This window comes from Stegostoma tigrinum, chromosome 12 (genome assembly GCF_030684315.1).
Source record: "Stegostoma tigrinum isolate sSteTig4 chromosome 12, sSteTig4.hap1, whole genome shotgun sequence".
NCBI classification, from domain to species: Eukaryota; Metazoa; Chordata; class Chondrichthyes; order Orectolobiformes; family Stegostomatidae; genus Stegostoma; species Stegostoma tigrinum.
In genome coordinates, this window is record NC_081365.1 from 466,288 (window position 1) to 493,130 (window position 26,843).

General features: G+C 44.3%; 1 protein-coding gene across 6 annotated transcripts in view; it reads left to right on the forward strand.

Moving 5' to 3' along the window:
- The window catches only part of LOC125456760 (homeobox protein PKNOX1), a 138,747-nt gene that overhangs the window by 37,123 nt on the left and 74,781 nt on the right, over nt 1-26,843 (forward strand). For 5 of the 6 annotated variants that reach the window (XM_059650057.1, XM_059650060.1, XM_059650056.1 and 2 more), the window contains 2 exons: nt 5,521-5,654; nt 17,372-17,543. In XM_059650057.1, coding sequence (XP_059506040.1) covers nt 5,521-5,654; nt 17,372-17,543 — 306 coding nt within the window. Of the gene's footprint in view, nt 1-5,327; nt 5,428-5,520; nt 5,655-17,371; nt 17,544-26,843 lie in introns of those variants that run through there. The other variant, XM_059650061.1, reaches the window with a different exon arrangement.

Consider the following 26,843-nt stretch of genomic DNA (forward strand, 5'->3'; position numbering starts at 1 on the left):
AACTAGAAGATTGGAAATACTTTAAAGGTGAACAGAAAGCCACGAAAACAGCTATAAAGAAAAGTAAGATAGAACATGAGAAAAACTTGCACAGAATGTAAAGACAGATAGCAAAAGTTTCTATCAATATATAAAACGAAAAAGAGTGGCTAAAGTAAACACTGCCCCTTTCGAGGATGAGAAGGGGAATTTAGTTATGGGATATGATGAAAAGGCTGAGGCATTGAACAGATTTTATATCGATCTTCATAGTGGAAGGCACTAATAATATGCCAGTAATTGACAAAGAGACGAAGGTAGGTGAGGACCTGGAAACAATCATTATTACGGAAGAGGTAGTGTTGGGCAAGCTAATGGAGCTAAGGATTGATAAGTCTCCTGGAATTGATGGAATGCATCACAGGGTACTAAAAGAAATGATGGGAGAAATAGCAGGTGCACTGGCAGTATTTTTCCAAAATTCGCTGGACTCTGGGACAATCCCAACAGACTGGAAAACAGCAAATGTGAAGCTACTGTTTAAAAAGTGAGGTAGACAAAAGATAGGGAACTATAGACCAGTTAGCTTAACCTCTGTAGTGGGGAAGATACTTGAGTCTATTATCAAGGAAGAAATAGCAAGGCATCTTGGTAGAAATTGCCCCCTTGGGCAAACGCAGCATGGGTACATGAAGGGCAGGTCATGCTTGACAAATCTTTTGGAATTCTATGAAGACATTACGAGCCAGGTGGACACTGGAGAGCCAGTGGATGTGGTGTACCTAGATTTCCAAAAGGCCTTTGACAAGGTGCGGCACAAGAGGCCACTGCATAAGATAAGGATGCATGGCGTTAGGGGTAAAGTATTAGATTAGATTCACAACAGTGTGGAGCATGGATAGAGGATTGGTTGACTAACAGGAAGCAAAGAGTGGGGATAAGTGAGTGCTATTCTGCCTGGCAATCAATGATTAGAGGTGTGACTAAGGGATTGGTGTTGGGACAGCAAATATTTACAATTTATATGGATGATTTGCAGTTGGGGACTACATGTAGGGTGTCAAAGTTTGCAGATGACACTAAGATCAGTGGCAGAGCAATGTGTGCAGAGGACAGTGAAACTTTGCAGAGGAACATAGATACATTGAGTGAGTGGGCAAAGGTCTGGCAGATGGAATACAATGTAAATAAATGTGAACTCATACATTTTAGTAGGAGTAATAGTGAAAGGGATTATTACTTGAATGGTAAAAAGTTGCAGCATGCTGCTATGCAAGGGACCTGGGTATCCTTGTGCATGAATCACAGAAGGTTGGTCTGCAGATACATCAAGTAATTAGGAAGGCAAATGGAATTTTGTCCTTCATTGCGAAAGGGATTGAGTTTAAAAGCAGAGAGTTTATGTTGCAGCTGTACAAGATGCTGGTGAGGCCACGCCTGGAGTACTGTGTGCAGTTTTGGTCTCCTTACTTGAGAAAGGATATACTGGCACTGGAGAGGATGCAGAGGAGGCTCACTAGGTTGATTCCGGATTTGAGCAGGTTGGTTTATGAGTAGAGACTGAGTAGATTGAGATTGCATTCATTGGAATTCAGAAGATTGAGGGGGATCTTATAGAAACATTTAAAATTGTGAAGGGAATAGGCAAGATAGAAGTAGAGAGAATGTTTCCACTGGCAGGTGAAGCTAGGCCAAGAGGGCATAGCCTCAAGATTAGAGGGAGCAGATTTAGGACTGAATTGAGAAGAAACTTCTTCACGCAGAGGGTTGTTAATCTATGAAATTCCTTGCCCAGTGAAGTAGTTGACGCTACTTGAGTAAACATTTTTAAAGCTAAGGTAGTTTTTTTTTAACAATAGAGGAATTAAGGGATAATAAAAGAATGACTAAGCCAGTTCTGTATACATCTTGCCAGCTCACCCTTGATACCATGTGACTTCACCATTTGTACCATGTTGCCTAGTGCATGTCCTGTGCAGTGTAATCTGTATGCCTTACACTGTCCAAGTCTTTTTTTCCCACCCATGATCTGCATGTCTTTGCTTACTGTGATCTGTCTGTACTGTTCACAAACAAAGCTTTTTACTGTACTTAGGTACATGTGATAATAAATCAAATCAAATCAAATCTGCCGTGAAGGACCTTGTCAAAGGCTTTACTGAAGTTCATTTAGACAACATCAACCACTTTTCCATCATCAGTCATCTTCGCCACCTCTTCAAAAAAGTCAATCAAGTTAGTGTGGCATGACCTCCCCCAAACAAAATCGTGCTGTCGCTAATGAGTCCATTTGCTTCTCAGTGCATATTGACCTTGTCCCTGAGAATCTTTTCCAATAATTTCCCTGCAACTAGTGTGAGGCTCACAGGCCTGTAATTTCCTGGATTATCCATGCAATCCTTAAACAATGGGACAACATTGGCTATTCCCTCGTCTTTTGAGACCTCACCTGTAGCCAAAGTGGATGCAAAGATGACTGTCAAGGCTCCAGCAATTTGTTCTCTTGCCTCCCTCAGTGTTCTGCGGTAGATCCCGTCGGGACCTGGGGTCTTATCAACCTTAATAATTTTTAAGATGAGCAACAATTCTTCCGTTTTAATAGCAACTTCACTGAGGAATTCAGGATTCTTAGAATAGGTAGCATGGATAGGAAGGCATTTTCTTCCATTAGTAGAAGGGTGAATAAGCAGGGGGCAGAGATTTAAGGTAAGAGATAGAAGGCTAAGAGGAGAGTTGAGGAGAATTGTTTTCACTCAAGATGGTGACTAGAGTCTGGAACTCTGCCTGAAAAGACTGAGTCAGCAGCTCTTTTAAGATTTAAACATTATTTAGATATTCACGTACGTTGCATTGCCTCCAGGATTACAGGCCAAGAGGTTGAATAGGTGGGGGGACAGCTGGTGATCAGGAAGCGAGCAGGCTGGAGAAGGACTTGGACAGGCTAAGCGAGTGGGCAAAAAAAGTGGCAGATGGAATACAATGTGCGACTGTATGAGATTATGCACTTTGGTGGGAAGAATAGAGGTGTAGACTACTTTCTAAATAAGGAAAGGCTTCAGAAATTTGAAGCACAAAGGGACTTGCAAGTCCTAATTCAGGATTCTGTTAAGGTTAACATACAGGTTCACTTGGCAGTTAGGAGGGCAGATGCAGTGTTGGCATCATTGCAAAAGAGCGACAGTCCAAGAGCAGAGATGTACTGCCAAGGCTGTATAAAGTTCTGGTCAGATTCCATTTGGAATATTAAGAGATATTTTGTGTTCTGTATCTGAGTGAGGATGTGCTGGCATTGGAGGGAGTCCAAAGGAGGTTTACAGTAATGATCCCAAAGATGAAGAACTTGTCATATAAGGAGCAGCTGAGGACTCTGGGTCAGTGTTGCTGGAAGGATGAAGGACAACCAGATAACTCAAGTAACTTACGTAATATCGAGAGGCCTGAATAGAGTGAATTTAGAAGTTTCCACAAATAGGAGAGATGAGGACCCGAGGGCACAGCCTCAGAGTGAAAGGACGACCCTTCATGACTGACATGAGGAGGAATTTCTCCGGCCAGAGGATGATGAACCTGTGAAGGGGAGAGATCGATACATTCTTGATTAGTGAAGCATTCAAAGGCTACAGGGAGAAGGCCAAAGAATGGAGCTGAGAAACATATTAGCCATGATTGAATGGCAGACAAGAATAGGTAGGCCGAATGGCCTAATTCCGCTCTTGTATCTTATAGTCTTATGGAAAATAGAATTGGTGCAGTCAGATCTTCGTTGACTAACACAAAAAAGTGAGCCAAATGGTTTCCTTTTGTGCTGTAAACAGATGAGTCTGTGATTTAAAGTATAGTCAGTGCTGAAGATTTGAAATAAGGCCAGAAGGTGATGGGCAGACTCAGCAGGACTGATAACATCTATGGAAAGACAAACAAAGTTAACATTTCTCAGCAATGACTCCTCATCAAATAAACATCTCTGCAGCATTTTCTGTCTTTTATTTCAGTGTAGAGCAGACTGGTTAACCAGTGTTTAGTGATGTGCCAATTCCCGCATGCTGCTAAGAAAATGGGCAGGAACCCCTCTGAATGCTGGGAGTGAAAAGAGTGGAGGAAGCACTCCTAAATGCTGTCATGTGCTGCTTACTGCTGGAGCAGGGTGGCATTACAATAGATCTCAGAGCAGGTCACCCTTGTTGAGCACGCATATGGTCTATTGCAGCTGGATAAAATATGGTATTTATATTGACACAGCCTCTGTAATTGGTTTTGGCTAATTACACCAGGAATGTGATATTTCTATTCCCTGTCTGCAGGTGAATTGTCCTCAATTTTCTCTGGGCTCATTGGGCTAGGAAGGGGTAAAATCAGACAAGAAATTCAGACTTGATCACCAGTGAGTGATCCTAGAGAATGAACATAAATAAACATTGCTGATGTAGTGGCTGGAACTAAAGAGTCCTGGCTGACAGATATAAGCAGGAGTCTCACGGATTCTGTGATAATGGGAACTGCAGATGCTGGAGAATCCAAGATAATAAAGTGTGAAGCTGGATGAACACAGCAGGCCAAGCAGCATCTCAGGAGCACAAAAGCTGACGTTTCGGGCCTAGACTCTTCTTCAGAGAGGATTCTCACGGATTCTCCTTATTCTTGGGATTGGCTTGGAGATACCTCGTCAGAGTCCATGTACAGTACATGTGTAAATAAAAGGTGACTTGGCACTGGGACACTGACCTCTGTAGTTACTTTAGGAGAGGATAGAATTGAGTTCAGTTGGGAAAATCTCTAATTTTAAATAATAATCTGTTGAAAATTGCTGTCAATTCACATACAAAGAATAAGCAATTGACCAAAGTACAATTAGGTATGTATTCCCTAGTTTGTACTGTAAAAAGGGTCAATGCACCCACAATGTTAGTAGGTACAAACAGAAAGGAGTAATTGCATTAAATTGCATTCAGTTATCTGATACTCGTCCAGTGCTTAGACTACCGATCTTTTGTGCCTGAGAAAGGAGTTTACTGTGAAGGTTTGATGGCTTCACTTGTTATTTCAGGATTCAGTTCTTCTTCCCAACCGTCCTGCATTAAAGACAAGGGGAACAAGCCAAGGTTGTTCAACCCTCTTGAGAATGTTCTTTCATTCTGTGACAAAATTGTCAATCTGCATTTTAATTCAATTAATCCACTCCCATTTCTTCACCTTTAATGTTACTAAGCGGGCAAATATAAGTTTTGTTTAGGTAGTCTATCAACTTCATTTAAATTAAATTTTGAGGCCCGGAGTAATACTTAACCTGTATTCTGGTTCTCACCATCCAGGATTGGACACTTGATGGATTTGGGAAATCTGAAGCAGGGAATTTGGGAATATTGGTGCAGGGAAACCCAGTAGTCAGAAGACATATGTTACTGGTCTGATAAACTAAATTGACATTCAAATTCAACTGCTAATGACAGTGTGAGTAAGGTTGTCTCTCTTTAGGATTTGTTATCTCATTTAAGAAATGTTTAACATATTCACTTGGCTGCTATGATTGATCTCTTTTTCCAGATGCCAGTCATACCCCCAATGTCCAGCAACGCTGAAGCAGGTCCAAGCTGCACAAAGTCGGACCCTGATGCCTCAAGCCCTGTCCCTGCTGAGTGTCAGACATCTATGGAAGCTGACAAAGGAGCGATTTACAGGTAAAGATACAGCAAATTCCCCTGCAGTTTCGTGACAGCAGTATAAACAGGAATTCAAGTATAAAAGTATCTACAAGTGCTGGAACACTTCAATTTCAACTCGGTCATACTTCAACAGATCTTCAGCAGCTACTGACTATGTAGTGGATTAAAAAACAAAACCTCAAAGGTTATAATCTTTGGATATTACCATGCCCATGATAGTGAGTAAAGGAAGAAACGGATAGAGACCACAAATCTATCAGATGTAGGAGCAGAATTAGACCATTTAGCTCATTACTCCACCATTTGATCATGGCTGACGTGTTTCTCAACCCCATGTTCCTGCATTCTCCCGGTAACCCTCGATCCCCTTACTAATCAAGAATCTATGTTTCTCTGTCCAAATTCGTTTACAGCCCAGCTGAGACATCCTGAACCCAGGCACCAGGTAGGCGACACAGCCTTCAGGCCTCATAGAACAGTGTCAATTCCCCTGACTATACTATCACCATTACAACTGTGTTTTTCTTGTCCATCTTGAATGATTCCCTATATCAGATTGTTATGGTCACTTTGCTCATTCTCTCTACGGACTCACTCTCATGCACACATGGAGAAGGAATCTTGAACCTGTTAGACAAGCTCAGGGCCAAGGCTCCATCAGCACTACCTCCTAGAAACATAGAACAGTACAGGCCCTTCTGCCCACAATGTTATGCCGAACTATTATCCTACTAAGATCAATCTACCCTGCATACCCTTTTACTATCCTCCATGTGTCTATCCAAGACTCGCTTAAAAGTCTCTAAAGTATCTGACTTCCCTATCACTGCCAGCAGCACATTCCACACACCCACCACTCTCTGTGTCAAGAACCTATTCTGTGACATCTCCCCTATACCTTCCTCCATCACCCCAAAATTATGCCCCCTCATAATATTCATTTCCGCCCTGGGAAAAAGTCACTATCTGCTCTATCTATGCTTCTCATCATCTTGTAAACCTCTATCAAGTCATCACAGTTTAAAAATAAGGGGTAGGCCATTTAGAACAGAGTTGAGGAAAAACTTCTTCACCCGGAGAGTGGTGGATATATGGAATGCTCTGCCCCAGAAGGCAGTGGAGGCCAACTCTCTGGATACTTTCAGGAAAGAGATAGAGCTCTTAAAGATAGTGGAATCAAGGGTTATTGGGATAAGGCAGGAACAGGATACTGATTGTGGATGATCAGCCATGATCATAATGAATGGTGGTGCTGGCTCGAAGGGCCAAATGGCCTACTCCAGCACCTATTGTCTATTGTCTATCTCTCATCCTTCTTCGCTCCAACGGAAACAGCCCCAGCTCCCTCAACCTTTCCTCATAAGACCTGCCCTCCAGTCCAGGTAGCATCCTGGTGAATCTCCTCTGCACCTCTCTAAAGCTTCCACATCTTTCGGATAATAAGGTGACCAGAACTGAACATAATATTCCAAGTCTGGTCTAACCAGAGTTTTATAGAGCTGCAGCATAACCTCACAGCTCTTAAACTCAATTCCCCTGCCAATTAAAGCCAACACACCATGCGCCTTCCTTACAACCCTATCAACTAGGGTCACAACTTTGAGGCATCTATGGACATGGACCCCAAGATCCCTCTGTTCCACACTACTGAGAATCCTGCTATTAACCCTGTGTTCTGCATTCAAATTTGACCTTCCAGAATGACTCACTTTACACTTTGCTGAGTTGAATTCCATCTGCCACTTCTTTCCCCAACGCTGCATCCTGTCAATGTCCCGTTGCAACCTACAACAGCACTCCACACTGTCCACAACTCTACCAACCTTCGTGTCGTCGGCAAACCTACTAACCCATCCTTCCACTTGCTCATCCAAAGACATTTATAAAGATCACAAAGAGCAGAGGTCCCAGACAGATCCCTATAGCACACCACCGGTCACCGAGCTCTAGGCTGAATACTCTACATCGACTACCACCCTCTGTCTTCTATTGGACAGCCAGTTTTGTATCCAGACAGCCAAATTTCCCTGAATTCCATGCCTCCTTACTTTCTGGATGAGCCCACCATATGGAACCTGATCAAATACCTTGCCAAAATCCAAATACACCACATCCACTGCTCTATCTTCATTGATGTGTTTTGTCACATCCTCTGAGAATTCAGTAACACTTGTGAGGCATGACCTACCCCTCACAAAGCCATGTTATTTCTAATCAAACTGTGCTTTTCCAAATAATCATAAATACTATCTCTCAAAATCCTCTCCAATAATTTTCCCACCTCAGAAGTGAGACTGACTGGTCTGTAATTCCCAGGATTATCCCTATTCCTTTTCTTGAACAAGGAAATGACATTTGCCACCCTCCAATATTCTGGCATTACTCCAGACAACAGTGAGGACGTAAAGATCATTGCCAAATGGGCAGCAGTCTCTTCCCTCGCTTCCTGTAGAAACCTTGGGTATATCCCATCTGGCCCAGGGGACTTATCCATCCTCATGTTTTTCAAACTTTCTAGCACGTCCTCCTTCCGAAAATCAACCTGTTTGAGCATTTCTGCCTGTTTCATGGTGTCTTCACAAATGTCAAGGTCCCTCTCATTGGTGAATACTGAAGCAAAGTATTCATTAAGTACCTCCCCTACCTCCTCTGACTCGGCACACAAGTTACCTCCACTATCCCTGATTGACCCTACCCTCACTCTGGCCATCCTCTTGTTCCTCACATCAGTATAGAACGTCGTGGAGTTTTCCTTGATCCTACGATCCTACCCACCAAGGTTTTCTCATCCCCCCCTTCTAGCTCTCCTAAGTCCATTCTTCAGTTACTTCCTGGCTCCCTTGTAGACCTCTAGACCACTGTCCAATCGTTGCTTCCCTAACTTTAAGTAAGCTCCCTTCTTCCTCTTGACTAAGTGTTCCACATGTCATGTCACCCAAGGTTTCTTCACCTTACCACCCTTTCCTTTCTTCAGTAGGACAAACCTATCCAGTACCTAAAGCAACTGCTCCCTTAAACAACCTCCACATTTCTATCATGCATTTCCCTTAAAACATCTGATCCCAGTTGATGCTCCATAGTTCTTGCCTAATAACATTGTAATTCCCCCTCCCCCAATTAAATACTTACCCATACTGTCTGCTCCTATCCCTCTCCATGAGTGTAGTAAAGGTCAGGGAGTTGTGGTCACTATCACCGAAATGCTTTCCCACTGAGAGATCTGACATCTGACCTGGTTCATTGCCAAGCACCAAATCCAATATGGGCTCCCCTCTCATTGACCTATCTACGTAGTGAGTCAGAAGTCCTTCCTGGACACGCCTGACAAAAACTGTTCCATCCAAATTATTTTCACTTCAGAGGTTCCAGTCTATATTAAAGAAGTTGAAGTCTCACAATGTTGTGCCATGGAATAATCCTAATCCAAAAGTAAAATAACCTAACCTACATTTCCCTCAATTCACTGCTGTCCATGTGCATGTCCAGCAGTCGCTTAAATGTCACTAATGACTCTGCTTCCACAACTACCGCTGGCAAAGTATTCCATGCGCTCACAACTCTCTGGGTGAAGAACCTCCCTCTGACGTCTCCTCTATACCTTCCTCCTAACACCTTAAAACTATAACCCCTCGTGCCAGTCAATCCTGCCCTGGGGAAAAGTCTCTGGCTATCAACTCTATCCATGCCTCTCATTACCTTGTACACCTCGATCAGGTCACCTCTCTTCCTCCTTCTCTCCAGTGAGAAAAGTCTGAGCTTAGTCAACCTCTCCTCATAAGACAAGCCCTCCAGTCCAGGCAGCATCCTGGTAGGCCTCCCTTACACCGTCTCCAAAGCCTCCACATCTTTCCTATAATAGGGCGACCAGAACTGGATACGATATTCCAAGTGTGGTCTCACTAGGGTTTTGTAGAGCTGCAGCAAAACCTCGTGGCTCTTAAACTTGATCCCCCTGTTAATGAAAGCCAAAACACCATATGCTTTCTTAACAACCTTATCCACTTGGATGGCAACTTTGAGGAAGCTATGCACTTGAACACCAAGATCCTGCTGTTCCTCCACACTGCCGGGAATCCTGCCTTTAATCCTATATTTAGCATTTAAGTTCGAACTTCCAAAATGCATCACTTGACATTTATCCAGGTTGAACTCTATCTGCCATTTCTCAGCCCAGCTCTGCATACTGTCAATGTCTCACTGAAGCCTGCAATATCCCTCTATACTATCAACGACACCTCCAACCTTTGTGCCATCAGCAAACATGCTAACCCACCCATCAACCTCCTCATCCAAGTCATTTATAAAAACTACAAAGAGCAGAGGCCCAAGAACAGAGCCCTGCGGGACACCACTCAGCAGGCAGAATACTTACCATCTACAACCACTCTCTGCCTCCTGTCAGCCAACCAATTCTGAATCCAGACAGCCAAATCACCCTGTATCCCATACCTCCTGACTTTATGAATGAGCCTGCCGTGGCGAACCTTATCAAATGCCTTGCTGAAGTCCATGTACACCACATCCACTGCTCGACCTTCGTCAAGCTGTCTTGTGACCTCCTCAAAGAACTCAATAAGATTTGTGAGGCATGACCTGCCCCTCACAAAGCCATGCTGTCTCCCTTTAATCATGCTATGCTTTTCCAAATAGTCATAAATCCTATCCCTCAGAATTCTTTCCAAAACCTTGCTGGCTACAGACATAAGACTGACTGGTCTGTAATTTCCAGGGATTTCCCTATTCCCTTTCTTGAAAAGAGGAACAACATTTGCCTCCCTCCAATCTTCCGGTACAACTCCTGTGGAGAGTGAGGAAGCAAAAATCTTCGCCAACAGCTTAGCAACCTCCTTTCTCGCTTCCTGGAGCAACCTAGGATAAATCTGGTCTGGCATTGGGGACTTATCAATCTTAATGTTTGCCAAAATTTCCAGCACATCAACTTCCTCAATGTCGATCTGTTCAAGCCTGTTTCCCTGCTCCTCAAAGTTCTCATTCACAACAAGTTCTCTTTCCTTAGTGAAAACCGAAGCAAAAAACTCATTTCGGGCTTCCCCTATCTGCTCAGATTCCATGCACAGGTTCCCTACTCTATCCCTGATCGGCCCTACCTTCTCCCTGATCATTCTCTTATTCCTCACGTATGAGTAAAATGCCTTCGGGTTCTCCCTTATCCTTCCTGCCAAGCCTTTTTCGTGCCCCCGCCTGGCCCTCCTCAGTCCACTTTTGAGCTCCTTCCGAGCAAGCCTATAATCCTGTAAAGCTGTACTTGACCCTTGCTTCCTCCACCTTACGTAAGCTGCCTTTATCTTTTTGACGAGAAGCACCTCTGTTCCTGTCATCCCAAGCTCCTTAATCTTACCCCTTCTTACCTGTCTCAGAGGAACAAATTTATGCATCACTCGCAACAACTGCTCCTTAAACAGTCTCCACATGTCCGCTGTGCCCTTTCTGTGGAACAATTGCTCCCAATCTGTACTTCCCAACTCCTGCCTGATAGCGTCATAGTTTCCTTTTCCCCCGTTAAATATCTTCCCCTGATAACTGCTCCTTTCCCTTTCCATGGCTATGGTAAATGTGAGGTTGTTGAGGTCACTGTCGCCAAAGTGTTCTCCCACCGCGAGATCTGACACCTGTCCTGGGACATTGCCAAGCACCAAATCCAAAATGGCCTCCCCCCTCGTCGCCCTGTCCACATGCAGAGTAAGGAAACCCTCCTGAACACACCTGACAAAAAACAGCTCCATCCAAACCATCTGCACTAAGGAGGTTCCAATCTATATTGGGAAAGTTGAAGTCACCCATAACAACAACCCTGCTACGTTTGCACTTTTCAACAATCTGCCGGCCAATGAGTTCTTCGATCTCCCTACTGCTATTTGGGGGTCTGTAGAAAACCCCCAATGAGGTGACTGCTCCCTTGCTGTTCCTAACTTCTACCCATACTGACTCAGTCAACACACCTTCCTCGGCAACCTTCATTTCTCTTGCTGTGATGCACTCTCTGATTAGCAACGCTACACCCCCTCCTCTTTTACCCCCTCCCTGTTCTTTTTAAATGTTCAAAACCCTGGAACATCTAGCAACCATTCCTGCCCCTGTGAAACCCACGTCTCCGTTATGGTCACAACATCATAGTCCCAAGTACTGATCCATGCTGTTAGTTCATCACTCTTATTTCTGACACTCCTTGCGTTAAAGCAGACACATTTTAACCGATCCCTTCGTTCCATCACTTGAAAAACCTTCCCGGTAGATTCACTGCATCCTGCTACTGCCTCATCTACTACTATGCCCCCTCCCCCCTCAGATGTGTGGCTCTGGTTCCCACCTCCTGCCAAACTAGTTTAAACCCTCCCGAACCACTCGAGCAAATCTCCCAACCAGGACATTTGTGCCCCTCCAGTTCAGGTGCAACCCGTCCTTCATGTACAGGTCCCACCTTCCCCAGAAGGCATCCCAATGGTCTAAGTATCTGAAGCCCTCCCTCCTGCACCAGCTGTGCAGCCACATGTTAAGCCGCACTCGCTGACTGTTCCTCACCTCGCTACCTCGTGGCACCGGTAGCAAACCTGAGAACACTACTCTACTCGTCCTGCTCTTCAGCTTCCAACCGAGCTCTCTGTAGTCCCTTTTCAGATCCTCAATCCCTTTCCTGGCTGTGTCATTGGTGCCAATATGTACCACAGTTTCTGGCTGCTCACCCTCCCCCTTCAGAATCTTGTAGACCCGATCGGCGACATCCCGGACCCTGGCACCTGGGAGGCAACATACCTTCCAGGAGTCCCGTTCCTGACCACAAAATCTCCTGTCAATCCGTCTCACTATTGAGTCCCTACCACTAGCTTTTTTCTACTCTCCCCCCTTCCCTTCTGAGCCTCAGTGCCAGAGACCTGACAACTATGGCTATTACTTTTACACCTTTCCAAAATCTGTCTCCTAATCTGCTCCTCAGTGTTTCTGTTGCTATTGGGGTGCCTATAGAAAACTCCCAATAAAGTGACTACTGTTTTGCTGTTTCTGACTTCCACCCATACTGACTCAGTGGAGAAACCTTTCACCACAACCTCCCTTTCTACAGCTGTGATACCATCCCTGATTGGCAATGCCACTCCCCCCATCTTTTACGCCTCTCCCTATTTCTTTTGGAACATATATATCCCAGAACATCCAACAACCATTCCTGCCCCTGTGATATCCAAGTCTCCGTAATGTCCACAACATCGTAGTTCCAAGTACTAATCCATGCTCTAAGTTAGTCACCCTTACCTCCCTCACTCTTCTTCACTGCTTTTAGAGACTTTTGAACGGACCTCTCAAATGTTAGTACTGATCTCTCTCTGTCTGCACTTTCTCCGCAACTGAAACACAAATCTGCACTCTGTTCTGCTACCCTGATACACTTTGTACGCTACGATCTGTCTATAGCACACAAACCAACACTTTTCACTGTATCTCAGGACATGTGGCAACAATAAATCAAATAAAATCACCCTGCTTTCCTCAACCACTGACTGAATTTGAGGTAGTTAATCTGAGGTGTGTGATTGCCTCCTGAAGCATAGCATCTAAGTAACTCTTCCCCCTCACTGATACATCTTTGTTCGAAGCTCAGTCTACAGCTCATCAGCTCTGAGCTGGAGTTCCTCCAGCAACCAGCATATGCTACAGATATGGTCACTTTGAGCCTCAATGGGGTTTACCAGCTCCCACATCACACCAGGTGCAACTCATTGTGCTGTCCGGCATCTCTGTCTTAATGATTTGATCTCAATTTGGTTTTTTTAAAAATCAGTACTGTTCTTTTATTTTCTGAGCTGCAAATATTTCCCCAATTAACCTTCACTGTAAAAATGATGTATAGCAGATAATTAAATTAGTTGCTATCACTAACCACCAAACTTACAGTTTACCTGTGATATCCGAATGGCCTTCTGTGCAGGACCCCTGATCCTGGGCTTCAATTTATTTTGTTAAAAAAAAACTTTACAAACTCGGAGCCAAAATAAATCAAGCAAAAAGCACGTCTTCCCTCTACACCGAATTGCCATATTGCCATCAGATTGCCTGAACAAGATACTCGCTTGGGCTGTGTCTCACCCTGGATGTGATCTCTCTTTCCTGACCATGGCTGATGTGTTGGAACAGGAGGAAGGACTTTAGATTCCTGGATCACTGGATCCATTTTGAGGAAGGTGGACCCTGTACAAGGCCACCTGGACTAGAACAGAACCAACAGAATTAGATAAAGATAAAAAAAATGGAAGCTTATGGTAGATACTGAAATTCAGAAGTGGATGCCTTGAGAAGTATAGAAAATCTGGGGTTACTTAAAAAGTAAATGAATAGAACAAAGAGATGGTATGGAAAAGCATGGATGGGTAACATTAAAGAAATCCGAAGGTGCTTTATAAGTATGTTAGGGGCAATACGATAATCAGGGCAAGAGTAGGGACCATTACGGACCTAAGTGACAAAGTGTAAATGGACCTAGAACATGGATAACGTTTAGATGAGTATTTTGCGTCTGTATTCGTGATAGAGAAGGTTGACGTAGATATAGATATCAAGAATGTGAATATACTTGTGTAATACACTTTATCAAATTACAATTGAGGGGCAGAATGTGTTAACAGTCTTAGCAAGCTTAAAATTGTCTAAACCTCCCACGTCCAAATGAGACACATCTAAGTCTGCTGCAGGAGGCGAGGGAAGTGATTTTAGGAGCTCACATTAATTTTCAAGTCTTCTTTGGCCATCAGAATAGTGCCAGAGGACCGGAGGACAGCTAATATGGTACCATTATTCAAGTAGACAAGGGAGGAATAAACCAGGAAATACAGGCCCGTGAGTCTAACACCTGTGGTAAGGAAATTTCTGAGTAACAGAATTGATGGAGAGGCAAGAATAATCAAGGGTTGTCAGCATGGCTTTGTGAGAGGAAGATTTTCAAGGAGGTGATTAACCATACATGGGTGACAGTTGTGCAGTTGATGTAGTCTACGTGAACTTCAGAAAGACTTTTGATGAGGTCTCGTTATAGCAGGTTGGTTTTAAAGCCAAGTCTACATGGGATCCAGAGCAATTTGGCAAATTGGATGAAGAGTTAGCTGTGTGGCAAGAAGCTGAGGCTGATTGCTGTAGGTTGTTTTTGTAACTTGAACCCTGTGTCCAGTTACATACCACAGGGTTCAGTGCATGGTTCCTTGCTGTTTGTTGTGTATATTAATGATCTAGACATAAATATGGGAAGTATGATCAGTAAGTTTGCAGATGTTATGAAAATTGGTGATGTGGTTGATATTGAGAAGGAAAGCCTTAACCTATAGACAAGGAAACTTAATCCTGAAAAGTGTGAGTGATGCATTTTGGGCAGACTCACAAGGCAAAGGTATACACACTGAGTAATATAACCCTGGGAAGTATGGAGGATTCTTGGTGTGCATGTCTGCAGATCCTTGAAGGCAGCATGCCAGGTGGATAAAATGGTATGATGCTTGCTTATATTAGCTGAGGCATTGAATACAAGATTAAGGGGGTTATGTTGGTACTGTATATAATGTTAGTTAGGCCACAGCATTGTGGGCGATTCTGGCTAAGCCAGCATTTATTGCCATCCCTCGTTGCTCAAGGGGCAGTTGAGAGTCAACCACATTGGAGTCACATGTAGACCAGACCAAGTAAGGGTGGCAGTTTCCTTCCCTAAAGGACATCAGTGAACCAGTGAGTTTTTCCTGACAATTTGAAAATGGATTCATAGACATCATTGGACTCTTAATTCCAGATTTATCAATTGAATTAAGATTTCACCACTTACCATGGCAGGATTTGAACCAGGTCCCCAGAACAGTACCTGGTCTCTGGATTAATAGTCTGGTGATAATACCACTAGGCCATCACCTCATACTAGGGAAGGTTGGAAAAATGATTCCCTGTAGGAGAGGGCTTCAAAATGATCAAACACAGTTTTAATGTAATAAGTGAGATCTATAGAGGGAGTTCAAGGAATAAAATGTTCACCCAGTGGAATGTGGGTATCTGGAACTCACTATCTGAAAGAGTGGTAGAGGTGGGTACCCTTAAGATATTTAATAATTATTTAGATGAGCGCTTGAAATGTCAAATCATACAAGGCTATGGGCGAAGTGCTGGAAAGTGAGATTCAAATAGATTGATGTGATTTTATGTTTGAAGACCGGCATGGACACGATGGGCTGAAGGTGCCATAGAACTCGATTATACTATGTCTCTGGGATTCTTAAAAACATGTGCAGAAGTGATGGTGGAAATGTTCACACATTTAGAGCAAATCTAAGGAAATTTGAAAAATAAATCAGGAACAAGTAACTTTGCATACTGCACTAACTGTGAAGGAGCTGCACTGGAGATATTCACTGGGTTGTTAGCTGGGTTACCATAAGACGGTCGATGTGCTCATTTGGCTGAATGACTGGTTTGTGATACAGAATGACGCTTACGGCATAGGTTCAATTCCTGCACTGCTGAGGTCACAATAAAAGTCCTGCCTTCTCAACCTCACCCCTCGCCTGAGATATGATGACGATCAGGTTAAACCCCCCACTACTCACCACTCATTTCCCTTTCTAATCCTCTGGGACTATGGCGACCATAACTCCTAGCTGGATTATACAATCTACTCACCACATTCAGTGTAACCATGTTTACAGCAGCATTTATTATCCCTGCCAATATGCATTTTGAGTTCCACTAATGTAATTGCTTATATTCAGATCTGGACACATCTTAAGTGAAGTTTACAATTAGTCAGCACTAGGAGGGATATGGAGGGGTAACATTGCCCTCCTACAGCTGTTTCACCCATCATCCCCACCATCGACCCACGCTTTCCGAGAGTGCATCTCTTGATACAACTAGCGATCCCTGGACATGTCTGACAAGCTTGCTTTGTGGGTCTTGAGGTAGTTTCAGCAGCATATAGTTAGGAATGGTAGCTGCTGCTGGGATGAGAAAGATGTCAGTCAATCAGATTGACTGCCTAGTCTTTGAGGTAAAATATCCTACTTCAAGCCAATTACTGGTCCCCACAACATTCACTGACTGAGGAGCTGTCAGCAGGAGCTGGGCACATTCTCTGTCAACTTTTTCACTGGCAGGGTGAGAAACTGTCATTTGAAAAAGTCTGCCCTGGAGTGATCCATATCATCATGACACTCTACTGTATCAATGTCACTGCAACAAAGTACATCCACTGTCAAAGGCTCAACACCTTGTTCTTGAAGACAGTTTGGAATGGCACTAAATGTAACCTCTTTAATGAGACCCATTTATCTAGAATGAATAACAATGTTTCCGTGTTAAGGGTGCATTCATAATCTGAAATATAGTTATGACAGACACTGAGTGTTCTGAATTAAGCATAAGTACTTTACCTAACCAACTAGATAATAACAATGGGGACTGTCACTGAGTCTAGGTTCTAGCATAGAATGTGCCCTTTAGTTTCAGGGAGCCAGCTCTGCAATGAATATTGTCCCAAGTTGTGACCCGATTTCAGGTGTCACATGAATTTCCATTTCCCAGTGCTTGCCCCCCTCTCCCTGAAGAATAGAGTGTACTGTGGAAAATGTTGAAAGTACAGACCAAGATTATGGTATAAATGACTCCCCATAGCATTCGTTCTGTGTTTCAATATTGAGTGAGACAGTAAGAGACCTTAGCAACTGATGCTCATATTATCCTCTATTTGTTTGCAGACATCCTCTGTTTCCACTCTTGGCTCTCCTGTTTGAGAAATGTGAGCAGTCGACACAAGGTTCTGAGTGCATCACTTCGGCAAGCTTTGACGTAGATATTGAAAACTTTGTTCGCAAACAGGAAAAGGAAGGGAAGCCATTTTTCAGTGAAGATCCAGAAATCGATAACTTGGTGGGTTCTGTTGTTTTGGAAGTTGCCTGTGTGTTGCGTCTGCCTCCACATGAGCCATACCTCCAGTATTGTGGTTAATGCTTTCTTAAAGAAACCTTCCCAAAGCTTTCTTTACAAGCAGCTGGCTCGTGCTGTGCCTGAGAGGAGAAGCTAACTAATGTGGTGGTATTCACTTTCTACAGGATTCTCAAAATAAGCTACCCAGATAATCAAGGCCCAAGGCTGAAATGAGACCAGGAGTTGAGTGGTCCTAACAGAACACAAACCAAGGGCCAGTGAGCAGGAGATTCCTGTTTTAGTGCCACTTGACAGAAATGTCAGTGTTTTCTTCTGCCACTTTCATATGATTATAAATAGATGGATAGGATGGTAATTTGTCAGGTTATATTTGTCCTGTTCTTTGCTGAAAGGGCAAACTGACATTGCCAGCTAAATTGCAAATCACAGAATTGTTATGGTGCCGAAGGAGGTCGTTCAGACTATCACGTTTGCTCCTGCTGATTCAGCTCTTTAAGTGTTCATAAATGTTCTTGAGGGTTTCTGCCTACACCACCCTAGCAGGTAATGATTCCAAATACCCACAATCCTTTGGATGATTTATTTTCCTCAAATTTCCATAAGTGTCACTATGCCTTCTCGTTATTGTCCCTTTACTAGGGGATACGTTTCTCGCTATCTACCCTGTCAATGCACTTCAGAACTTTGTACACCTTAATACATGCTTTTGCAGCCTTCTCAGCTCTGAGGAACACAAGTCCAGCTTGTCCAGCCCCTCTTCGTATTGGAATTGTTCCAGCCCAAGTAACATAGAACATAGAACAGTACGGCACAGAACAGGCCCTTCAGCCCACGATGTTGTGCCGACCATTGATCCTCATGTATGCACCCTCAAATTTCTGTGACCGTATGCATGTCCAGCAGTCTCTTAAATGACCCCAATGACCTTGCTTCCACAACTGCTGCTGGCAACGCATTCCATGCTCTCACAACTCTCTGTGTAAAGAACCATCCCCTCTATACTTTCCTCCAACCAGCTTAAAACTATGACCCCTCATGTTAGCCATTTCTGCCGTGGGAAATAGTCTCTGGCTATCAACTCTATCTATGCCTCTCATTATCTTGTATACCTCAATTAGGTCCCCTGTCCTCCTCCTCCTTTTCTCCAATGAAAAAAGTCCGAGCTCAGTCAACCTCTCTTCATAAGCTAAGCCCTCCAGTCCGGGCAGCATCCTGGTAAACCTCCTCTGAACCCTCTCCAAAGCATCCACATCTTTCCTATAATAGGGCGACCATGACATCCAGGTGAATCTCTTCTCTGCCTTCTCACAGCACAATTGCATCCTTCCTAAAACATAGTGACCAGATCTATAGCCTAACTCATATCATACGCAGCTCCTTTATAACTTCTTCATTGTTATATGCCCTGGCTGATACAAGTAAGAATCAGCTAAATATCCAACATGCTTTATTCTGGAACTGGGGACCATTTCGGACTGCGAAAGGAGAGGTTTTTTTCACCCAAAGAGACTGTGGTTTTCTCTGCCACAGAAAGCAGTTGATGACAAAAGATTGGATGTTTTCAAGAAGGATTTAGATATAGTTGTTTGAGCTAATGGGAGAACACAGGAACAGGCATTTGAGTTAGTTGATCAGCTTTGATCACATTGAATGGCAGAGCAAGCTGAAAGGGCCAAATGGCAAACTCGACCTTTTTTTTATTTATTTCTAAGTTGTACTATGCTCAGTTCGTTCACATACATGCAATGTAATCCTGATTTAAATAATTATTCCTTACTGTGACTTCATTTACAACTCTCTTATCTGGTAATATTTACCTATAGCTTCTGGTTCCCTCAATCTTGCTTCAATAGCTAAAGCAAAGCACCTTGTGAGGAACTCGTCCCACTCTGTTCAGTTGCAATCCATCTGGTTTGTGCCAACTCTTCCCAGAGTCAATCCCAGTGTCCCAGGAATCTAAAGCCTTCCCTCCAGCATCATCTTTCCAACTGCACATTCATCTGTCCTAAAGGATCCAATATCTATTTCTGTACTCGCTAGCATGTGTTGCTGGGAGTAAACCAGAAAATACTATAAGACCATAAGACATAGGAGCAGGAATTAGGCCATTCAGCCATCGAGTCTGTTCCACCATTCAATCATGGCTGATAAGTTCTTCAACCCCAATCTCCCTGTATCTCTTGATAATCAAGAACCTATCGATCTCAGTCTTAAATATACTCAATGACCTGGCCTCCACACCCTTCTATGGCAATGAATTCCATAGATTCACCACTCTCTGGCTGAAGTTACTCCTTATCTCCGTTCTAAAAGGTCTTCCCTTTACTCTAAGGCTGTGCGCATGGGCCGTAGTCTCTCCTACAAAACATCTTTGCAACATCCACTCTGTCCAGGCCGTTCAGTATTCTGCAAGTTTCAAATAGATACCCCCTCATCCTTCCAAACTCCAATGAGTATAGTCCCAGAGTCCTCAAACGTTCCTCATATGTTAAGCTTTTCATTCCTGGGACATTCTTGTGAACCTCCTCTGAACCCACTCCAGGTCCAGTACGTCCTTCCTGAGATATGGGGCCCAAACCTGCACACAATACTGCAAATGTAGCCTGACCATAGCCTGGTAAAGCCTCAGTAATACATTCCTGCTTCTATATTCAAGTGCTCTCAAACTAAATGCCAACACTGCATTTGCCTTCCTGACCACTGATTCAACCTGCAAGTTTACCTTGAGAGAATTTTGAAATAGAACTCCCAGATCTCTTTTCACTTCAGACTTCTGAATTTTCTCCCCATTTAGAAAATAGTCCATGCTTTTATTCTTCTTACCGAAGTGCATGACCTCACTTTCCCACGTTGTACTCCATCTGCCACTTCTTTGCCCACCCTCCTAACCTGTTCAAATTGTTCTGCAGCCTCCCCACCTCCTCAATATTACCTGTCCCTCCATCTATCTTTGTACGATTTGAACTTGCTAATTTTCTGCTTAGGTCACTAAATTCTGATTGCAGGAGCACATTCTCCTTCCTACATACGTTGTTAATACCAACATGGATCATGTCCTCAGGCTGTTTGACCTTCCCCAGAAAAAGGTTAACTAAGATTGCCAAGAGATCCTGATCAATTGGGTCAAGGGCTGAGGAGTGGCAGATGGAGTTTAATTTGGATAAATGCAAGGTATTGTAATTTGGTAAAACAGACAAGGGCAGGACGTATATAATTAAAAATAGGGCCTTGGGTAGTGTTATAGAATAGAGAGACCTAAGGATTCTGGCACACAATACTTTAAAATTTGCATCACACATAGGTAGAGTGGTTAAGAAGGCATTTGGCCACATGCTTTCATTGCTCAGGCCTTTGAATATAGAAGTTCAGCGTATACAGGATGTTGGTGAGGCATCTTTTGGCATTCTTTGTGTAGTTCTGGTCGTCCTGTTATAGAAATGATATGATATTAGTAATCAGGAGAGTGTTCAGAATAGATTTACCAGGATGTTGCTGGGAATGGAGGCTAAGAGTTATGGAGAGACGCTGGCTTGGCTGGGATTTTCTTCACTGGAGCACAGGAGGTTGAGGAATGATCTTACAGAGGTTTATAAAATCATGAGGGGCATAGGATCAATGGCAGAGATAGTTGGAACTGCTGATGCTGGAGAATTTGAGATAACACAGTGAGAAGCTGGATGAACACAGCAGGCCAAGCAGCATCAGAGGAGCACAAAAGCTGACATTTCGGGTCAAGACCTTTCTTCAGAAATGGGGGAGAGGAAGGGGATTCTGAAATAAGTAGGGAGAGATGGGGAGGCAGATAGAAGATGGATAGAGGAGAAGATTGGTGGAGAGGAAACAACAGGCCAAAGAGGTGGGGTTGGAGCCAGTAAAGGTGAATGTTGGTGGGGAGTTGGGGGGGGCTAGGTCGGTCCAGGGAGGACGGACAGGTCAAGGAGGCGGGATGAGGCTAGTAGGTAGTAGATGGGGGTGGGGCTTGAGGTGAGAGGAATGGTTAGGGAGGCAGGGACGAGCTGGGCTGGTTTTAGGATGTGGTCGGAGGAGGGGAGATGTGAAGCTTGTGAAATCCACATTGATAATAGTGCAGGTTAGATGGGCTTCAGATCGGTATGACAGGTCGGCACAGCATCGAGGGCCGAAGGGCCTGTACTGTGCTGTAATGTTCTATGATACCCTTGGGCTGCAGAGTTCCCAAGCGAAATATGAATGCTGTCCCTGCAACTTTATGGTGGCATCATTGTGGCAATGCAGAAGGCCCAGGATGGACATGCTGTCCAAGGAATTGGGGGGTGGGGGGAAATTGAAATGGTTTGTGACTGGGAGGTGTAGTTGTTTGTTGCGAACTGAGTGTAGGTGTTCCACAAAGCGGTCCTCAAACCTCCTTCAAAATCTCCCCTCCCCTAACCGCATCCCAAAACCTGCCCAGCTCGTCCCCACCTCCATTCCTCCCACCTCAAGCCCCACCCTCATCTCCTACCCACTGACCTCATCCCACCTCCTTGACCTGTCCGCCCTCCCTGGACCGACCTAGCCCCTCCCTAACTCCCCACCTAGGTTCACCTTTATTGGCTCTAACCCCGCCTGTTTGACTTGTCTGTCTCCTCTCCACCTATCTTCTCCTCTATCCATCTTCTACCTGCCTCTCCCTAGCTGTCTATTTATTTCAGAATCCTCTTCTCCTCCCCCATTTCTGAAGAAGGGTCTAGGCCCGAAACGTCAGCTTTCCCGCTCCTCTGATGCTGCTTGGCCTGCTGTGTTCATCCAGCTCCACACTTTGTTATCTTGGGTGAATGGCAGGTGTCTTTTCCCTAGGGTGAGGGATTTCAAAACTAGGGAGCATATTTTTAAGGTGAGGGTAGAAAGATTTAAAAAAGACATGAGGGGTATTATTTTTAAATGGAGAGTAGTTCTTGTGTGTAATCGCCTTCCAGATGAACAGCAGCTCATATTCCGCCTTGGAACACTACAATCCAATGGTCTCAATATCAATTTTACCAGCTTCATTATCTCCCCACCCCCGACCTCATCCCAAGACCAGCTCTCCCCCCCCCATCCCTGCCTCCTTGACATGCCCGTCTTCTCTCTCCCTCCTGTCCGCTCCTCCCATCTCACTGACTAACCCACACCCCCACTTCCTACCTACACTCACCTTTACAAGCTTCATCCCCGCTTCCTTGACCTGCATGTCTTCTTTCCCACCTATCTGCTCCACCATACACTTTCTATCACTGCGCCCCTCCTGTCTGTTTATTTCCAGCCCCCTTCTGCTCCTCCATTTCTAAAGAAGGGTCCAGACCGGAAACATCAGATTTCCTGCTCCTCTGATGCTGCTTGGCCTGCTGTGTTCATCCAGCTTCACACTGTGTAATCTCAGACTCCAGCCTCGGCAGTTCCTACTATCTCTTCCAGATGAAGTAGTGGATGCCGCTATAGTTACAACAATAAAAAGACATTTAGATAAGTATGTGAATTAGAAATGTTTGGAGGGTCTGCTCCATTTTTGCAGCAGCAGCGGGAGCGGTGAGACCGTGAACCGGGGGCTGCTGAGAAGGTAAGTTTCTCACTTAAATAGTTACCTCATGGAATCAGCAGCCTCCATTTTTGCAATGAGAGAGGTGAGAGCGAGGACCAGGGGGCTGCCAGGAAGGTAAGTTCTTCATTTTGGCAGCAGAACTGAGTGGGAGCGATCAAATTGCTCTCTGGGAAGGTGAGTGAACTGATATATTTGAGCAGTGGCTAAAATCCGTAGTATCTCCAACCCACCACCCTCCTCTGACCAAAAAAAAGCCTCTGTGGTGTGTTGATGAGGTAAGACTTTTCTTGATTTTTTTTTAATCGTGTGCTGGTAAGTAGTGATTGGTAAAATTTTTTTCATTTCATTTATCTGGTATTTGATATTATAGTAGGACTAAGTTAAGCTTAAGAGTAAGAATGGTAGGAGATCCAAGACCCGTGTTATGCTCCTGTTGCTCAATGTGGGATCCCAGGGACGCGGCTGATATCCCTGACTACTACATGTTTAGGAAGTGTGTCCAGCTGCAGCTCTGGTTAGACCACATTGATGGCTCTGGAGCTGTGGATGGACTCACTTTGGAGCATATGTGATACTGAGGGGGTCATGGATAGCACGTTTAGCAAATTCGTCACACTGCAGATGAGGATCGCTGAGGGAGAAAGGGAATGGGTGACCAAAAGGCAGAGAAAGAGCAGGAAGGCAGTGCCGGTGTCCCCGGCAGTCATCTCCCTCCAAATCAGGTATACTGTTTTTGATACTGTTGGGGGAGATGGCTCACCAGGGGAAGGCAGCAGGAGCCAGGTTCATGGCACCGTGGCTGGCTGTGCTGTACAGAAGGGTGGGAAAAGGAGTGGAAGGGCTAACGTCACAGGGAATTTGATTGTAAGGGAAATAGATAGACAGTTCTGTGGTTGAAAACGAGACTCCCGAATGGTATGTTGCCTCCCACGTGCATGGGTCAGGTATGTTCTCAGATCGACTGCTGGACATTCTGAAGGGGGAGGGTGAACAGCCAGCTGTCGTGGTGCATATAGGCACCAATGATACGGGTAAAAAAAAAGGACGAGAAAGCAGAATTTAGGGAATTAGGGGCCAAGTTAAAAGGTAGGACCTCTGAGGTAGTAATCTCAGGATTGCCACCAGTGAGATCTCCAGCAGAGAGATCTCGGTGTCCATGTACACGGATCCTTGAAAGTTGCCACCCAGGTTGACAGGGCTGTTAAGAAGACATACAGTGTTTTAGCTTTTATTAATAGAGGGATCGAGTTCCGGAACCAAGAGGTTATGGTGAAGCTGTACAAGACTGTGGTGTGGCCGCACTTGGAGTATTGTGTACAGTTCTGGTCACCGCATTATAAGAAGGATGTGGAAGCTTTGGAAAGGGTGCGGAGGAGATTTACTAGGATGTTGCCTGATATGGAGGGAAGGCTGAGGGACTTGAGGCTGTTTTCATCAGAGAGAAGAAGGTTGAGAGGTGACTTAATTGAAACATATAAAATAATCAGAGGGTTAGATAGGGTGGATAGGGAGAGCCTTTTTCCTAATATGGTGACAACGAGCACGAGGGGGCATAGCTTTAAATTGAGGGGTGAAAGGTATAGGGGAGATGTCAGAGGTAGTTTCTTTACTCAGAGAGTAGTAAGGGAATGGAACGCTTTGCCTGCAATGCTAGTAGATTCGCCAACTTTGGGTACATTTAAGTCGTCATTGGATAAGCATATGGACGTACATGGAATAGTGTAGGTTAGATGGGCTTGAGATCAGTATGACAGGTCGGCACAACATCGAGGGCTGAAGGGCCTGTACTGTGCTGTAATGTTCTATGTTCAGTGCCATGTGCTAGTCAGAGTAAAAATGAAAGAACAGGTAGGATAAATGAGTGGCTTAAGAGATGGTGCAGGAGGGAGGGGGTTCAGATTTTTGGGACATTGGGTCTAGTTCTGGAGGAGGTGGGATGTCCTGGGGTTGCTATTGCTAACACTGTTGGGCTGCGCTTAGACTAATGTGGCAGGGGGATGGGAACCAAATGAGGACGTTAGTGGACAGTAAGGATGTAGTCACTAAAGCCTGTAAGGAACGAGATAATGAAGTCTGTGTGACTAATGAGAAGAGTAGGCACAGAGCAGATGATGAACACACAGAAACAGGTGGTCTGAGGTGAATTTGTTTTAATGCGAGAAGTGTAGTAGGTAAGGCAGATGAACTTAGGGTTTGGATTAATACCTGGAAGTATGATGTTATTGCTATTACTGTGACTTGGTTGACGGACGTGCAAGATTGACAACTAAATATCCCAGGATATAAATGCATCAGGCGGGATAGAGAGGGAGGTAAAAGGGGTGGAGGAGTTGCAATACTGGTCAAAGAGGATATCATAGCTGTGCCGAAGGAGGGCACTATAGCGGACTCGAGCAGTGAGGCAATAGGGGCAGAGCTCAGAAATAGGAAGGGTGCGGTAATGATGCTGGGGTGTACTACAGGCCTCGCAACAGTGAGCATGAGATAGAGGTACAAATGTGTAGACAGATTATGGAAATATGTAGGAGGAACAGGGTTGTGGTGATGGGAGATTTTAATTTTCCCAACATTGACTGGGATTCACTTAGTGTTAGGCGTTTAGATGGAGCAGAATTTATAAATAGCATCCAGGAGGGTTTTATAGAGCAGGATGTAAATATTCCAACTCGGGAAAGAGCCATACTGGACCTGGTGTTGGAGAATGATCCCGGCCAGGTGGTTGAAGTTTCAGTAGGCGATTACTTTGGGACTAGTGATCATAATTCCTAAGTTTTAGAATGCTGATGGAAAAAAGCAAGAGTGGACTTAAAGGAAGAGCGCTAAATTGCGGAAAGGCCAACTATAGCAAAATTCAGCAGGAGCTGGGGAATGTGGATTGGGAGCAGCAGTTGAGGGTAAATCTGCATTTGATTTATGGGAGGCTTTTAAAAAGAGGTTGATTAGAGCGTAGCACAGACATGTCCCCGTGAAAATAAGGAATCCAAAGGACAAGATAAGGTAACCATGAATGACAGGTGAAATTGTGAGACAAACAAAGAGGAAAAACGAGGCATACATAAGGTCTAGGTGACTGAAAACAGACGAAGCTTTGGAAGAATATCACTATCAGTCTGAAACGAGGAATTAAGAGGGTGAAAAGGGGTCAAGAAATATCTTTAGCAAACAGGGTTAAGGAAAATCCCAAAGCCTTTTATTCATACATAAGGAGCAAGAGGGAAACTAGAAGAAAGGGTTGGCCCACTCAAGGACAAAACAGGGAAGTTATGCATGAGTCAGAGAAAATGAGTGAGATTTTTATGAGCACCTTGCGTCGGTATTTACTGAGGAGAGGGACATGACAGATGTTGAGGTTAGGAATAGATGTTTGATTACTGTAGGTCAGGTCGGCATAAGGAGGGGTAAAGTGTTGGGTATTCTAAAAGGCATTAGGGTGGACAAGTCCCCAGGTCTGGATGGGATCTATCCCAGGTTACTGAGGGAAGCGAGAGAGGAAATAGCTGGGGCCTTAACAGATATCTTTGCAGCATCCTTGAGCACGGGTGAGGTCCTGGATGATTGGAGCATTGCTAATGTTGTCCCCTTGTTTAAAAAGGGTAGCAAGGATAATTCAGGAAATTATAGACCGGTGAGCCTGACATCAGTGGTGGGGATGCTGCTGGAGAAGAAACAGAGGGATGGGATCTATTTATATTTAGAAGAAAATGGGCTTATTAGTGATAGGCAGCATGGTTTTGTGCAGGGAAAAT